This window comes from Sander lucioperca, chromosome 12 (genome assembly GCF_008315115.2).
Source record: "Sander lucioperca isolate FBNREF2018 chromosome 12, SLUC_FBN_1.2, whole genome shotgun sequence".
Lineage (NCBI taxonomy): Eukaryota > Metazoa > Chordata > Actinopteri > Perciformes > Percidae > Sander > Sander lucioperca.
Genome location: NC_050184.1, coordinates 10,352,758 through 10,370,751, shown reverse-complemented (window position 1 = coordinate 10,370,751; position 17,994 = coordinate 10,352,758). Strand labels below are relative to the sequence as shown.

The 17,994-nt window shown below is 40.3% G+C and overlaps 1 protein-coding gene across 1 annotated transcript; it reads left to right on the top strand.

Moving 5' to 3' along the window:
• The first annotated feature begins 4,858 nt into the window (after nt 1–4,858).
• tmem115 (transmembrane protein 115) lies at nt 4,859–17,847 on the top strand. The gene is made up of 3 exons (XM_031286544.2): nt 4,859–6,304; nt 10,769–11,133; nt 13,381–17,847. Exons 1-3 carry the CDS (start codon nt 5,813–5,815, stop codon nt 13,682–13,684), a joined length of 1,161 nt encoding a protein of 386 aa, XP_031142404.1. The 5' UTR covers nt 4,859–5,812; the 3' UTR covers nt 13,685–17,847.
• Nucleotides 17,848–17,994: the final 147 nt, after the last annotated feature.

Genomic DNA, 17,994 nt, shown 5'->3' with positions numbered 1-17,994 from the left:
AATAAGAAACTTGTGTGACTCGGTTTGGTAACTCGTTCTGACGACACAGATTCCACCTCTCTGCTCTGCTGTTTTTTTATTTCCCTCTTTCATCTCATTTTGTGAACAGAGGTCATTGTGAAACAGATTTTTTTTATTTTATTTTTTTTTATCGAAGAGATGGAAAAAAAAAAAAAGAGAAATGCACAAGCACATCAGAGACCTCCATGGAAGAGGATTGTGTCTTAAGAGACTAAATAACAATGTAGAGCAGAATTAAAACTCCACCACAGCAAATGCGCTGTCTCTACAGCATCCTCACAGCTGCAGCTGAGAAGTACATATCCATCTCTCTGTATGACCTTGCAGGTAACACTGTGCACTGTACTGCACTGTAAAAGAGACACAAATCTGTATACGTCTGTAAAACGGTTGAAAGCTGGGAAAGCTTCAGCATGTGACCAAGTTCCCTTTAAATTAACTATAAACCATCGCTCTGCTGTTCCAATTGATCCCCTCTGATCACACAAAGCGATCTACTACGGTCTGCACAGTCCTTCAATGGGAAATGTTCTCCTCCAAAATGGCTGCAGCAAGAACTTCAAATCCCACCAGCTCTTTTGTTGAAAATGAAACTCGGAACATCGTCAAGTAAAGACTGAGAATTTTCAGTTCTTTTTTTCTCTTTCCTGTATTTGTTCTTCATGCTGAAATTGTTAGTTTACTTATGTTTCATTTTTGTTCTCTTCTTTTTACAATGTTTGAATTTACCAAATTAATTTATTCATAACGGTGCATATTTATTCATTTTTATTTTTGTACAATGTTCTTTTTCTTGGTTTCCTTTTATTGCTTGTCTTTTGTTTGTACGATTTGTATGGTCATATTACTATTGTTGTTAAAGGGGAAGTATGCAGTTTTGTTTAGCTTAATTTACCTTAACTGAACAGCTTCGGAGTCATTGGAATGGTTATATGACTTTTTTCGAGTTGAATGGTGGTTGTCTCGCCTCCCCCCTAGCGTCTGTGAGCGGAAAAACCACCCTTGCAACTTTTGGCCGGCGAGCCGCCGGCCTCAGTGTCAGTAATTATCACGTGATATCAGGTCTCGCGATGCAACGAATTGCTTCACGGCACTGCACAGCACACATACGCCCATTCAGGAACCGGCTAACAAGGTAGCAATGGAGTTTTTCACACTCTCGTCATAGCTGAGCCGGCAAAAAAGAAGCAGAAAGCTAGGAAAGCATTGTCAGAGGAACGGAGAATGAGGAAACGAGTAAACATAGGAGCTGCCAAATATCTATTCCGAAGCTGTAGGGGGAGCTCTATAGAGAAACCTGCGAGCAAAACGGCGAAGAAATGGCCAAAACTGCATAGCGCCCCTTTAAAGTGACGATCTGCGAGTCTGACCCAGCACATGTGAACTTGCATGTGGACCAACCAATTAGTGCATTACTGTGCACATTAATAGCCAGGGTAGAAGGATCGATTCATTATCATATCCCATTTGCCATAACTCTGATCGGCTCTTGATTATGAGAAATCCCCAAAAAAAAGGACATCAGGGATACACTGATATTAACCGTAATGCTGAGCTGTGTTAAAACCTTCTTCTAATCTATATGAGCTCAGATTCATTCATCAGAATGCCCTGCCTGTTCACAAGTTTGTTCACAATTGGGATACAAATCTTAAGTATTTAATAATATGAGCCATTTATCTGCATGTAAATGAAGAAACAAAATAATAATCAAGAGCTTTTCTTTCCTTTATTTGTTGTTCATTGCCATATCATCAGAAATGTCCATCTGTGTCATCCCTATGATGGCAAAAAAAAAGCGAGTTTCCTCAGTGTTGACCTGTTTGGTTGTCAGCTCTGCGTTTGTCGCACTGACTGACTGCTCTTTTATTTTACAGCTTTCTACTTGAATTTACATATTTATTTATACAAATCGATTCGGTCGACTGTCTGAATTTTAGCCGAGTAGAAGATTAAAGCTGCTGTCTTTGAGGATTGGCTCTAGTCAAAGCCTGTTGTGTAGTTTATCGATGGATAATGTGTATGACCTTGGATTACTTTTAGATCCTATTTTTTTGTTGTTGCTTTTTTGAAGTTTGTAAATAAAAAGAAACATGTTTTAAAAAATACTTTTCCTAATTTCTTTACATTGATAGTAGCAGCAGATGTAATGTATACGCCTGTATGTCTCTCCCTCACACACACAAACACACACAGGTAACCGAGCAACATTGTGACGGAACAGCTAAACTGCTTCCAAAAAAAGGAACCACTTTTACAGTCACAGACAAGTATAAGTAGTAGTAGTAGTAAGAGTATTATTTGCTCTCAACCACAACCCTATGAAGTATAAACAGTGGTATATTAATTCAATTGTAACGCTGTAATGTACAGTGTAGATGTGTCTTGAAGGAAAAGAAATGTGTAATCTAGGCTAAGCAGACTGTAGAATCCATTTAAGAGAGAAAATGTACCCAAAGGCCCTAAAACAGTTTGTCCAATGTTCCTTAGAGTTCATGGACCATTGAAGTACTTGGTGGTGTCTTTTTCTCTGTCCTTTGCAATATTAATCAAGCACTCGTAATAAAAATGTGAGAATCTGGAATCAACTCCAGACAGTGCTTTATTCTGTTCATTGATCTTTAAGACCACACTGCATATAATATCAACGATAAGTGTTTTACAGGAAAACCTAATGGGTTGCGTAGTTTCAATAATGTTTAACATTTTAATCCCTTAAAAAAGAGATAAATGTGAACACACTAAATTAACCAAAACAATGTAGGCCAATTCACTATTTCAAACACGTGATACCTACTCATGCAAAATGGCATAAAAAAAATAGCACTTCTTAAAGAAAAGCTGGTAATCATAATAGGTGAAAGAAATGATTGTTGAATCTCAAACATTCTAGACATAACTTGATCTTGTTGTCTTCTGTCTATTTATTTGCACTCGTGTAGATGTCAGTATGTTCAGTGCCATTGCTTTTGGCAGTATATTTGATTATCCTGTTCCCGTAGTGTAGTGGTAAGATCAATGAAATGTAACATTGAGGGTGGAATCTGGGTTTGGTTTGTACTGAACAGCTTTCCATGTCCTACTTTAATAAATGGCCACTCGCATAGTGGAGTTTGTGTGTGTGTGTGTGTGTGTGTGTGAGACCTTGTGTATATATATATATATATATATATATATATATATATATATATATATATATATATATACAAGCAGATGATTATTTATTTAAAATTTGGATTCGTAGAATTGAAATCCTTAAAATTGAATCAGGGCATTAAAACCAACAAATGTGTCACCTGACCACTGTGTAAATCCCAAAATTCACCAGCCTTTATTTGGCAGGTTACTTGAGTTGTTGGCTTGTTGGTGGTGTCACATATAGTTTATTCCACCTACCAAAAGAGGATAAAACAGATAAATGTAATGGATAAATCAACCTCCATTTCCAGTGAGAGGTGTGAAACATCTGAATAAGTATCTTGTTTAATTTGATTAATGTCCTGCACACAGAGGGGGATGGTTCTGCAGAAACAAATGACTGAATTCCCATAGCTCACTGGCTCCTTTGCATGGTAATTAAATTGCAGAACCTGACTACCTGTTTCGGTTTTGTATGTACACCTGCATTTCATTAGATCTCATTTGATCCATAACCATTACGTTCCAATTTACTATCCACAATGATTATACATTAATTTACACCCACTATCACCATAGAGCTAGACTAGGATTTTAAAACAAAATTGTGCTTCTAAATCAAAGTTATAAGCCAGAGTACTTAAAGTTATCAGCCCTGAGATAAATCAGTGGTTGGCTGGTGGTAACATCTGAGTGAAGGTTGCTGTTTAATGTGTCCTTGTTGCATGTTTCCCTATTACAACCTATTTGTATGTGGTTTGTCTTCTTTGTAAATGTGATGTGAGTTCTGATTGTTCTTAATAAAATGAATGCATCTGTTATATTTGTGTCTTTTCATTACATCTTTTCATTTTCATTGCATCATTGAGTATAATATCGCTGCGAAAATTGTTATTGTCCAGACAATAAATGTGCAAATTACCCATTTTAAATAATATTCCTATACTACATATCTTAATGAGATCATCAAAACGTAACTAAAGGAAATGTGTGACCTAATCCATAGAAATAATACAGTATTTCCACAGGAGAGAGGTATTACTAGTATAGATAGAACATTATCATAAACCACCAACTAGAGGAACATTATTGAAGGAGCTACATGGTGGAAGAAGTAGGCCTATGTCGTGGTGTAAAAGTAGGCTACTGAAAGTAAAAATCGTGAATTATCTTTTTATGTAAAAGTACTATCTGAAAAACGTATTTGAAGTATGAAGTAAGTAAAAACACTCATGCAGAATCGCGCCTTTTAGAATGTTATATTTAGGCTGGCCTTTTCTTGGCTAGTTATGCATTTACCAGTAAGCAGGCTATACAGTTTAATGTTGAAGCAGTTAACTAACCAATGCTAAACAAATTAGCAAAATAATATCATTATGCAAAATAATTATCTGCAAAAATAATTAGTGACTATAGCTTTTAAATAAATGTAAATAAATGTAGGCTTATTTCCCTCTGAACCGTAGGTATAAAGACCTAAAATAAATTACTTGAATAAATGTATTTAGCTGATCCTGTTCCACCACAAGCAAGGCTAATCTATAAGGTGTAAATAGTAACAAAGTCATCTACCGACTAATTTTAACCCAGCTTTACTTACTTTGTGTTGTACCGAGGAGGACTGGTGCGTCATTTGTTGAGAACTCGGTTTCCCAGAATGCTCTGGTGTTAAAACGTTACGTGACTTGACGTTTTTTTTTCACCAATTGTTGATGACGATGGCAGACAACGCAGGTCAGTAGCTGAACGGTGGTACAGGCAGGGAGGAGTGCCTGCTAAGATAAAATAATTTTCTCCGGTGACCTGCTCTCAAAAGACGGAAGACCAATACAATAAACGAATGAAGCTAAGGTAGTGTGAAGAAACTCTGAACTATTCGCGAATTGACGCTGGTTCAGAAACGTCTCTAACATTGTTTTGAAGGCCTGTTGCTAGCTACGAGAATCCTCGGGCTAGCCCGGTAGACACCCGGCCGAGAGAGCGCAAGGGACCAGGACAGGGTCGCCGTAGACTGGTTTGATCGACCAGGTTTAACTGATGCTGGCTGCCCTGTCTTATAATCAAACCAAGACGTAACCTCTCCTTCTCCTCCGTGGCGGATATAAATCAGCGTAACTCAGTTTGACAGCTAGCTAACATTAGCTCTCCTGTGTTTACAAGCTAACTCAGCCCAGACCCTTTGAAGAAGTTGGACACTTGGGTATATTTGTTTCAGTTAGGATTTTCACATTTGGGTGCCACCACCTGCTTGCTAGCTGGTGGTGATTTGTAACCTTGTTGTAGTTGTGTCCACGCCGACTAAAGGTCGCCAGCTAGGCAGCTAGATTAAAAAGTGTCCTAGCTAAGGTTATCGCACCTTCAAGCTTATATACTGCTGCCAAAAGTTTGTTACCTTATTTGAATAGAAGGAGTAGACTACTGGGTTGATTAACACAACTATCTTTAACCAGTTGAAAGACAGTAATCCGGATGAAGGCTCACAGAGAAGTGTGGATTTTGATGCTGTCAGGTTTTAGAGGTGTCACCTGTTATTCTTGGCATTATTAAATCTCACACCGGGATCCAACATCTGCTGCACCAGGACCAACTGATCTGCTGTTTCGCTATCTTGAGCTGATTTGCTCAAGAAGGATCCTCTTCAAAACAGATCACAATGAATCGTTACCTGCCAGTGGCACGACAGCACTTTCTGGCTGCCCTTGCCAGCACCAGTGTGGTAGTGAAAAGTATAAGTGCTGTGGTGGTACTCCTCTATCTTTTGTCATGGGCTGTCGACACTCCATACGCACTGGGGATCACCCCAGGCTACCTTTTTCCGCCCAACTTCTGGGTGTGGACACTGGTGACCCACGGGGTGGTAGAGCAGCATGTCTGGGGTGTGGTGGCCAATGTGGGGATAGTTATGGCCTGTGGGCGCCTGCTGGAGCCTCTGTGGGGCGCTCTGGAGCTCCTGATCTTTTTCGCAGTGGTTAATATCTCTGCAGGCCTCCTGGCAGGCCTCTCCTACCTCCTCACCTATGTTGCCACCTTCGACCTGGACTACCTGTTTGCTGTTCGTGCCTATGGAGCAGCTGGGTTCCTGGGAGGTGTCCTGGTGGCGCTGAAGCAGACCATGGGGGATACTACAGTGCTCAGGGTGCCACAGGTGAGGCTAACAAATACTGAAAGTAATTTCTGTTCTGCATTGATGCATATTGGCAAAGGGTATGCTGCTAAATATTACCAGACCAATGAGGAGTGCGGGACAGCAAATCTGAATTGAGAATACAATCCAACAAGAATGTAAACGGCACTGGAAATCTAACCACTAGTCCTTGAGATGTGTACATAAACAAGCCTGTGTCAGATTATGGCCATCACACATCAATGACGTCCCCCAGCCGTATTCACAAATAGCATAAAATGTGCTTTGTGTTAGTTTAACTTAACATAGAATTTCACAATGGATACACACAGAGAAAGGACAAGATGATGTAAAGGCAAGGTACCAGATTCTTTGCCTTGGTTATACACACTACACATAACTCTTCATGAATTAGGAAGCCATTTGTGTCTGTGTCAGTCTTAGAAGCACTGAATAATATATACTGTATGCTTTCAGCTATAAAGGAAGCATTGTGAGTTAAAAGGGTAGCTTTTAAAAATGAGGTTAAAGCTTTAGTGCGTAACTTAATATTAATGAACGTTCGTTCCATTCCAGCCATTGCTAAATGAGTTGCTACAAAGCTAATTAAGACTATCAGCTCCACACAACTCTCTCTGTATTTCTCAGTATGGCTGTGTTCAGAAGATTGTGGCGTCTGGCGACTTTCGCGCGCAGAAACTCAAGCGAAGATAATTAGTTCTTCTGAAGGGTCCATCATGTTTTTTAACCCTTGTGTTGTCTTCCCGTCGACAACTTTTTGTTTTTCTGGGTCAAAGTTTTAAATTAAAACTTTTTTCAACATTTGCGTCGTCTTTTTAAACACTTTTATTGCTTTCCCCAACGTTTTTGTCACTTTTTTTCCAGATTTTTTTCTGCACTTTTTTTGACATTTTTGTCACTTTTTTAATGTTCTTTTATCTTTTTTTTTCAAATGCTATAAAATTAAATAAAACACCCAAATTCAATAAAAATAGTGAACTGATTTTTTACTTTACTTGTGAAGAGCGTTGTAGAGAACCACCCACATTAGCTTTTTTTGACAATTTGGTTGATAGAAACCCAAATTTCTGATATAGAAACTTTGTGAAAATGGGTCAAATTTGACTCTAGGACAACAGGAGGGTTAAACCTCTGTGTCCTCCCTGGCTACTAGCAACTGTGTGGAGGAGGGGTGGGGGCTGTGCACGTTCAGGGAAGGCTTGTATCATGTGGACGCGCCGACAGTTTTGTTGTCATTACTTAGAATTCCTCAGGGAGGGCGACAGAAACTACGCACTATAGCTTTAATAGAGTGGTATAGAGTGAAATGCGCAAATTTGCACACTTACCAACAGTATACTGCCGTGTTTTTGGATTGGAGAAATGCTGGAAATCCACACGTGGTAAAGAACATTCTGGGGTGTTGCTTCCAGTCACCTTGGAGACTGTAGTTTGTGGATTTGCATGAAAGCATTCAGTCATGTCTTTCAGCCCCTTACTAACACTTTGGTTAAAAACATCTAACGGGATATACTTATGAAGGTAAATATGGTGCAAAAAGGGAGAGCTTGTAGAATACAATGTGAGAACTTGCAGAACAAAAAATCTGAACTTGTATGTTAAAATTTGCACTTGTAAAAATTTAATTTGCACTTGTAAAAATAAAATTTGCACTTGTAAAAAATATTCACGCACATGTGATCTGAATTTGAAGTCATACAAAGAAAAAAAACGAGAGCTTGTAAAAAAAATCTGAACTTGTAAGTTGAAATTTGCACTTGTAGAAAATGTTCACACACCTGTATTCTGAATGTGAAGTTACAGAAAAAATATTCACAAATGTGTAGATTGATATTTACATGAACACAATGACAGCTGCAAACTTATAATGCAACATTTACTCGTATACTTTTTTTTTTACTCTGGTTCATTTTCCATCACAACCACAACTCAGTGATTACAACCTCTCGAATCTGTCACTGCAACTTCACATATGTGCTCTCTCGCATCACAAAGTGGCGAATCTGCGCATCTCGACTTTCACAACACTCTTGGCGATACATTTGGTGCAAAACTAATTTGTACCTGTGGACTTAGGCTGTGGAGCTCTGAGCTAACAGAACGGGAAAAGCCTTCTTATATACAGTCTATGGGAAAAGCAGGGTTTCTATCGCCAGATGAGGGACAACTCTGTCTGGCTTATTTATGTAGCATGGAAACTTGGTGGAATAGCATGCTAGCGTTAGCTAACTAGCAGCCAGCCCGCTTCTAAATAAATACCTTTTAATTGTATAAACATTTTTAACAGTCAAACTAAAACACTGGCGGTGAGCTCCACGGCCTGCAGCCGCAGACGGACCGTCATCAGTGGGTAACAGGTGCCAAGTTTCGCATCCCTGCCGAGAATTGCATCCACTAGGGAAAATGATTTTATAAGGCAAAGTACTGTTTAAAAACTAGGCAATAGTAAATCTCTTTGTCATGTTCATCAATAATGATTAGGATTTTAGAAGGTTTAGAGACATCAATGTTTTATCAGACTCTGTAGTAGCATTTCCTTGCTACCTAGATGCAATTTTCGGCAGCAATGAATTCTGCAGAAATTATTGTTTCTGCCCAAGCGGGTGCAATTCTTAGCAGGGATGCACAACATCAGCAAAGCAAGCTCTGGTCATGGCCGGGGGATGGGCCGCTGCTACCGGATGTGGGGCTCTCCGTGTCCCGCTGGAGCTCCGACTGCAGGTCGAGGTCGGCAGCGAAGCTTTCTGGCAAAAGCAGTGTTGCTACGCTGGTCGATCCCCACTGATGACGGTCCGTCTGCGGCTGCAGGCCGTGGAGCTCACCGCCAGTGTTTTAGTTTGACTGTTAAAAAGTGTTTAGATAATTAAAAGGTATTTATTTAGAAGCGGGCTGGCTGCTAGTTAGCTAGCTAACGCTAGCATGCTAGTCCACCAAGTTTCCATGCTACATAAATAAGCCAGACAGAGTTGTCCCTCATCTGGCGATAGAAACCCTGCTTTTCCCATAGACTGTATATAAGAAGGCTTTTCCCGTTCTGTTAGCTCAGAGCTCCACAGCCTAAGTCCACAGGTACAAATTAGTTTTGCACCAAATGTATCGTCAAGAGTGTTGTGAAAGTCGAGATGCGCAGATTCGCCACTTTGTGATGCGAGAGAGCACATATGTGAAGTTGCAGTGACAGATTCGAGAGGTTGTAATCACTGAGTTGTGGTTGTGATGGAAAATGAACCAGAGTAAAAAAAAACATGTGTTCATGTAAATATCAATCTACACATTTGTGAATATTTTTTCTGTAACTTCACATTCAGAATACAGGTGTGTGAACATTTTCTACAAGTGCAAATTTCAACTTACTAGTTCAGATTTTTTTTACAAGCTCTCATGTTTTTTTTCTTTGTATGACTTCAAATTCAGATCACATGTGCGTGAATATTTTTTACAAGTGCAAATTTTATTTTTACAAGTGCAAATTAAATTTTTACAAGTGCAAATTTTAACATACAAGTTCAGATTTTTTGTTCTGCAAGTTCTCACATTGTATTCTACAAGCTCTCCCTTTTTGCACCATATTTACCTTCATATATACTATTGGCGTAACAACACTACAAACTACAGCCATAAGAAAGACAACAAAGATGTATAGGCTATCTACTGCAGGACTTTTGTATGGTCAGTTTTTTGTGTGTATACTGTGCCTTTTTAAGTGGGATGACTCCCAGATTATTGAATTGTGATTTTATGATGGGGGAGGAATGGTTGTTTTTGGTTTTACTCTTGTTGCATCCAAGTAGCACTTCCTACATTTAGGTTTAGTTTTTATGGCGGCGTGGTATGGTAATAGCTTTAATCAATTTATGAGCACACACATCAAATTATTGTCAAATACAGTGATCATGCTGTTGTATTGAAGCCATATAAGCCAGTGGTTTATAAGCTGTCGAGTGTTTGCTTGGTTTGTGTCCTGCTGTTTAGGCATGTGATTCTCTTCCAAATTTGGACTAAAGTGTGATCTGTTTACATTTTAAGTTTAAATCTGATGCTCTTCTGCAGGGCAGCTTACACTGAGTGTCCAGATAAGGGTTTTAGTTTTTAGCTGAAGCACACATTCCTAATGTGTCTCTTAAACTACCAGGCCACTCTGCTTTGGCTACTTTTTTTTAGCTTTTTGTACTTGTTGTGAGTTTGTATAAAACTAGGTTACTTCACTCTAATCTCCCTCATCTCAGCTGAGCAGGTTAGGAAATGTACTCCATCAAAATGCTGGTACATTTTGACTATGACTCCCGCCTGCCACCCTGGCATGCAACCAGCTATTGTCCGTTGTTTCAATTCCTGAATCTAGCTGACTTGGGTGAACTGTGGGAACTGGCAGCCACGGTGGTCTGTAGACAAAATGGCAGTTGTCCCTTTGCCTGATTATTTTTATTTACATGAACTAAAATCTGTCTCCCCTTCCCATCTCAGGTGAGACTCAAAGCAGCACCGGCTTTGGTCCTCCTCCTCCTGGCCTTACTGCGCCTGGCAGGGCTGCTCGACAGCTCGGCCCCCCTGGCTGCATACAGCTATGGAGCCCTGTCCGGCTGGGTCTACCTGCGCTTCTACCAGAGGCACAGCCGGGGCCGTGGGGACATGTCGGACCACTTTGCCTTCGCTAGTTTCTTTCCTGAGGCGCTGCAGCCGGCCGTGGGGCTGCTGGCGGGGCTGGTCCACTCCACCCTGGTGAAGGTGAAGGTGTGCAGGAAGATGGTGAAGAGGTACGACGTGGGGGCGCCCTCCTCCATCACTATCAGCCTGCCAGGGACGGACCCACAAGATGCAGAAAGGAGGAGGTGAGTCAGAGTTAAACATTTACATCTGCATGCTTATAAACTGGTCTCATGCATGATATATTGGTGTGCCTAGTTTTTAAATATCTGATACTGGCCAATTAGGGTCTAGTGTGATTAAGGTTCCCTCGTGATCCTTTACATTTCATTTTTGATTAATACAATTTTTTGAAAAGCTGAGCCTCTGTGCTCTTTTTCAGTCATACTCCTCAAACAGTTCATGACGTACACGCTAAGGCAGCATTCACATAAAAGCCGGCGTTGCAGCTATTAGACGCAGGGTTGTGCGGCGGTGTGGGTCTTTCCATTTGCGCGTTTGTGTTTCCATGGTGTTCTCCATGGTGCTAGTATGCTGGGTCCTACGAGGGATTTACTTAAATAATTACCAGGATACGAGGTCTATCAGAACGGTGCTTTTTAAACTGGTGCACAAGGCTAAATTGAGTGACGACACGTGAAACAATAACGTAACACTTCAGTCTGTTGTGTTGTGCCGGTCTGATCGGCAGTTATGTTATTGCCCACTGCAGCGTGACGTCGGGTTGTGTTTCTCCAAAAGTTGTTTCTCCAAACTTTTCGTCCCAGGCCGCTGTGGGTTTTTCTCCAACACCCCCTGTGGCCCCACATTCAAATGAATGGGAGGACTGGCTTTTTTTGCCGCAGTGCCAGATCTCGCCTGAACGCAGCCTTAGAGCACACACACTCTTACGCACATTCACTAACACTCTCAAGCTGTCAGAGGTTTGTTTTTCCTCCTGTCCCCATTGTCTGGCAGACGCGCTTCCAAGCTGTCATACAGATTTAGTTACAAATAAGATGTCATTGCTCTCTCTTTCAAACACACATGCACACAGACCTGTGTTCCTGTAATTGTCAAGGGGTATTTTATACTTTTTTTTGACAAGTCGGAGGGAGGGGGTTTGTGAGCCCCGGTAGCCATATGGTGAAGTCGCATATCAGATAACCACAACATCCTCGGTTTGACCCCAGACTGGGGGACTTTTTTCCACCGAGTGTCGACTAAAGACAAAAAAATAATTTTACATTAAAGGATGGCCTCTACTTTTACAACTTCCATCCAGGCTAAGTTTGCTGTACACTCACACACCTGTACATGTTCCGCAACTTCCCAGTTGGAAAATGTGATATCAAACGAGTGTTATTAAATTTGTATCCGGAAACTGGTAAACAAAGATTGATTTTAATTGGAGAATCGATTATTTTAACCCAGCCCTAATCACATTCACAGTCCATGTAAACATTGTCATTGCTGGCATGCTACAGCTCTGATGCCACAGGTATCAGAGCTTTTTTTTGTCAATTGAAAGACAAGAGACCAAACATTAACATCACTGTCAGGACATTTGTAGATATTTTTCAACCGGTACTACATCTATTGTAGTACAATCTATTGGGCCAGATGCCCTTAACTAAGGCACTGAACCCCCAAAACAGCTCGAATGGCTCTGCACTTTTGCTTTCTCTAGGGCTGGGACGATATACTTTTGTCCCGATTTGATGCTTTCACGATACATGGGTGCCGATTAGACTTGTATTGCGTTTTTTCATTTATTGCGATTCTAGAAATATTGCGATTCGATAGAATTGAGTATTGCGATTTTCTTTTCCTTCTTTAACAAAAACAAAAGTTGAATAATACACTTCTAGAGACGATATATCATGAGACATTTCTGAAAAGTAATTGTTTTCTAAGAAGAATGCACGTCACATGTCAGTCAGTCAGTCTGACATTTATTTCATTTGTTAAGAAGTACATAACATGTATTTTCTGCATTTTCTGCTTTCGGGCTGTTTTGCTGGAGACGGATATGATGTAGTCGCTACCGGTACGGTATAAACAGAAAATATTTAGGTGAATCATTAGTTAAAAAAAAACAAAAACATTCTAGGAAGAATCAATTTTAAAAATCGTCACAAAGAAATCACGATACGATTTCTTTTCCCACCCCTACTGTGCGCTGCATGTGTAGGGACGTTATGTTTGTGTAACCGATGAGGGATTACTCACTTTAATTGTCTTGACAGCAAAGTTCTCTTGTCTTTTTTCCCACATGGCTCACTTTACTGGACGTATTTCGTACTGTTGTTAAAGCACAGTGATGCCATGGAAGCATTAGATTACATCTACACAGGAGCGCTGCAACAATCACAAACAGGCCTCCCTTGTTGTGCAGCAGCACTTCCTTATGGGATTAATGAAGAACATCTCTCTTTCCCTCTTCCTTCCAGACAACTGGCCCTCAAGGCTCTGAACGAGCGTCTGAAGCGTGTGGAGGACCAGTCCGCCTGGCCCAGCATGGACGACGAAGAAGACGACGACGACGACGAGGTCAGGACCGACACGCAGCCGCTCCTCCCAGGCGGGCGTGACCCCTCCTCCACGCCGAGACCAGCAGGGGGACCGGTCGGCGGCTCTCTCTCCTCCACCTCCTCATCCTCAATGTCGCAGAGCAGCGGAGGGCCATCCACAGGCGGAGCGCAACACCCAGAGTCCAGCATTATCAGCTTCGAGGATGCACCTTCTAGATCGTAACAAATAGAACGCACGTGTACAGAAACGCACGCTCTGTTCGGTGTCACTGGAAGGTATACTAGTGTAGTCAGCGTCCCTGACTAGTATACAAATATGTTCAGTGACAGTGAGTAGGTATACACTCGATATCACACACGCCAACACACACAACATCTTTGACCAGTTCATACACACAGACCGTGCGCTCACAAACACACTGTCAATGTCATGATGAAGCCCAAAGGGGTGGTAACTGTAAAGTGCTTTCAGTTCAGACATATTGTTTGTAAATGCTCAGTGTATATGGGCAAACTGGACAGTTAATTCTTCTTCCTTCCTGCATATGACCAGAAACCAGAAATTCTGTCTGGTTCTGGACATGATCCGAACTTGCAGTCCTCGGGCCACTGCTTCATGTGTCTCTTTCTCTTGCTTTCTAAATAAATAACAAAATGGGTGTACAATATTTTTTTTCTAAGTCTTTTTGGGAGCAGCCATAGCTCTCTGATAGCCTGCCTTGAGAAAGCTCGCAGTGACAGAGACGCACGCTGACTTGTTGATTCTTGATGAAAGGCCGACTCTATGCACACCGGTTTGATAAGCGCTTAAAAAAAATGGCTGCAAGTGACAGTGGATTATGGTTAACTGGTTCTTGATCAGAAACCAGGTGTGTAACGGAGGAAGTATGACAAGCACGTTCTCGGCAGAGGTGCTGGACCAGAGGAAAGAAGCTGGTGCAGGTCTGTCCTGCTGATAAACTTTGATACAACACTTCCAAGATTTGAAGAGGTGAAAATAATTTTTCCGGGCCAGGTTCATTTGCCGCCTGGTGTCTCTCTGGAACAACAGGCAGAGAAATGGACTGTGTACCCATTTTTTAATCCCCCGTATGTCGTTCAGTTGAGAACAATTCTGTATTTTATTTTTCTTCTAGGTCTGTTCATGACTAAACAAAATAAAAAAAAACAACAACAACCTTTTGTTTCTGTGCACTAACAAGACACGTTCATGACGTTACACTCGCACACAGATCTGGGGATGATGATTATGATTCTTGTTTTACGAATTATGAGTTTATTGTATTTTTCAATGTCAAGCCTACTCCTGGAGCATCATCCTGTACCATTTTACACTTTCACCTTCTATGATCTGAAATGATACAAGAATTATACAATAATCTGGGTGCATGTAATACAGAGTGGTCACTGTCTGTCATGGTTGTGTTAGTCATTTGGTGCCATTACAAATGCAGACAAGGGTAGAGACTGGTTATTCACAGACTGGGCAGGTATTTTTAGAGTTGCCGATTCAGAGTTTGTACCTGTGCTGTGTCAAACTCTGCTCTGAGTTGTCGATCGCAGACTCATAAATGACTCCACAGGCAGCGGACACCTGCGCTGATCAGTAAGCAGCCTGGCCAGGGTTTTCCCAGTCACATCCTTTGCACTCGTAAAATCTTTCATTTCTGAAAAAAAAAAAAAAAACACAGTGCCAAGCAGAGCCAGTGGTGAATCATTTTCTTGGGAGGTTGATGGGCAGCTAAATTGTTTCATTAAAAAAAAAAAACACTTCATAAATGCTATGCAGTCAGTGATTTATACTTGTTGTAGACAGTCATCGCTGTAGATGTCGCAGTGTATTATGGTAATGAATCTTGATCAAATAATTTGAATTCCCAATTTCCCTCCTGTCCTTGTTGATTAAAGTCAGTTGCAGCCAATACATTATTTCAGATGTTGGCATCACAGTGATGACAAATTGATAAATTATTTTTAAACTTGTGATCAAGAGGTTGAAAATGTTTTTATATGAAATGAGAATTTCCAAATAGTTGAGGTGAACCATGCAGAATTTGCAATCTGGAAACTACACAAAATGTATGAATTAAGTAAGTACAGAAATGTGTTGTTACATGTTTAATTCAAATATAAAGTAGTTTTGTTTTTGATATGTAGTAATCTGATATTTGTTTTCTGAAGACTAATCTTGCAGTGGCCTTCCTGATCATTGTATTTGTCACTTACTGAATTGGCATACATTCAAATTGAAAACAAATCAAATGTAACAAAAGAGGCCGTGGGTTATTTATGCCATCTATCGCCCTCTATGATTAACCAGTAGGAGAAATGTCCTCCTGTGTCCGCCCAGGAGTAGTGGCCTGTGTTTTTTTTTTTTTTTTTTTTTTATGGGATTTTAGGATTGGATATGTTCCAAATCTGAGCACACAGCAAAGTATGTTTACAGTTTTATCAACAACCTTATGTAATACCCCAGGAATGCTATGTAAGATTTATATTCATATGTGTTGGAAATGGTGGAATTTGTCAAATGGAAAGAAAGAACAAAATACAGAGTTATGTAAATCTGATTCCTGATCAGCTTATGTTTTTCCCCGCGAGGTCCTGTGGAAACCTTCAGCTCACAGGCTCCATCTCAATGTCTGGACTTGGCTGACACATTTTGATAGTGTAGTTTTGAGGAAGAACATCACAAGATTTGCTTTTTGACAAATGGTGCAGTGCGACTTGATGTGTAAAGCTTTAGAATAAGCGATAATGTCACCAGTTTAGGAACAGATGCTCCTGGGAAAACAGGATGAGAAAGAGTTGCTTTTCACCTGATGGAAGGTGTTGTATGGGAAGTAATAAGCCATATTAGAGTGATGAAATTCTGTGTGTGCTATCATGTGTTGCTCCTTGTTCCTTCTGCTCATTTCCCTGTGCTCTTGTTTTGGCAAGACAATGTTTACCTTGTATGAGTGGGGCCATTCTTTAATTAAATATGGATGTGGTATTTAATCTAAATTCAGCTTCATAGTGCAGAATATAGAGCACCAGTTAAATATCTGAAATCTCAAACTGCCAGTACGTACACTAATTACAGATTGTAACGACGCAATCACAGTTTTATGTTATTCTCACAATTTTAATTGCAAGTTACTCTGGAAATAGCATATCTTTTTTTTTTTTTTTTTTTTAAACTTAGCTATTGGCACAACTCAGCTCGGATGCCACAATAAAAATCAGCAATGCAGCAAAACCCATTTGAACATGGATGCCTGAAGATAACTGTGAAGTTGTGTAATTTGAGTGAGAATGCGTAGGAATGTCGTAGTTGGCACTCTGAGGTTTCAGATTGAGCCTGGCCACACAGCCAAACCTCCACTCTCCATCCCTGTTCCTTTTGTTTTTTCTGTATTTACATTTGTTCTGACTGTAATCATCCTCAAAGAGAAGAAAGGAATGCAATTGCGTGCTGTGTGTGTGAGTAATTTACAGTTGGTGTTAACAAACTAGGAAAACTACAGGCGAGGGAAATGCATGATGTCACTGGGTTGGTCAGTGGCCAAGCCTTTTTAGTCAATGAACAGGTACTTAATTGCTAGGATTCCAGTGTGGCTACATACATGGTTCATAAGTGTTTTGTCATTATTAAAGACCCACACCACATTGTAATTTCCCCTTGTGGGATTAATAAAGTATACATTACATTACATTACATTACCACAGACAGGCCAGGTAGACTGTTATTTAAACCTCAGCAGGTGCTTTCTCAGTTTTAACCAAACAGTTAGATTTTCCCTGGTTGGTTTTCTGTCAAAGTGCAGATTAATGTCAAGTTTCTTACCAATCTTTATGTAAACTTGAATAAATGGGATTTTAACGTAACCAGGGGGAAAACAATTCTTTGTCAATTATACTTTTAAGTGATTTATTTGCTAGTCTTCGTTTGCAGGTACAAATCGATTACTACAGTAGCTATCATTGGAGGGCTATGGTTTTATTATGTGTTATAAGGTGTGGTCACGGATTTTAGTAGCTTGACTTATCTTTTAGCCAGGCAGGCAACAAATCACGTTACAATCTAATTGTTTGGTAAAATAGTGACTTTGGGGTAACACCTGTCTCCTGGACTCTATGAATGCTGTTTTCCTGCCCTAAAATGAATGACAGATTACAGATGAGGCTGATCTGCATCACCGCAATGTTTTCCTTTATTTATTTATTTTTTCTTTCTTATCTGTCCCTACTTTTGCACCATCAGATCTTGTTCATACTAATGACAGTCTCTCTCTCTCTCTCTCTCTCTCTCTCTCTCTCTGCACTGTGGCTGTTGCACCGACTTTTCTGTTTTAGTTTTCAGATATATTTCTTTATCTCTATATGAAATAAAAGACGATTGTAAAACCAGTGTTTCAGTCTTTGTTACGTAATTGTTGTGATATTTGCTGCCCTGCTGTGGATGTACATGTGTTTTTACTATAAGAGCAGGCTAGATAGTGGTGGGGTGGCTTAGTGGTTTGACCTGTAACATCCCACAACAACAATGAA

Excerpts from the sequence above, each read along its gene's own strand:
- tmem115 (XM_031286544.2), top strand. The coding sequence starts at position 5,813 with ATGAATCGTTACCTGCCAGTGGCACGACAGCACTTTCTGGCTGCCCTT. Across the intron at positions 6,305-10,768 it reads CAGTGCTCAGGGTGCCACAG|GTGAGACTCAAAGCAGCACC; the intron begins GTGAGGCTAACA and ends TTCCCATCTCAG. Across the intron at positions 11,134-13,380 it reads CAAGATGCAGAAAGGAGGAG|ACAACTGGCCCTCAAGGCTC; the intron begins GTGAGTCAGAGT and ends TCTTCCTTCCAG.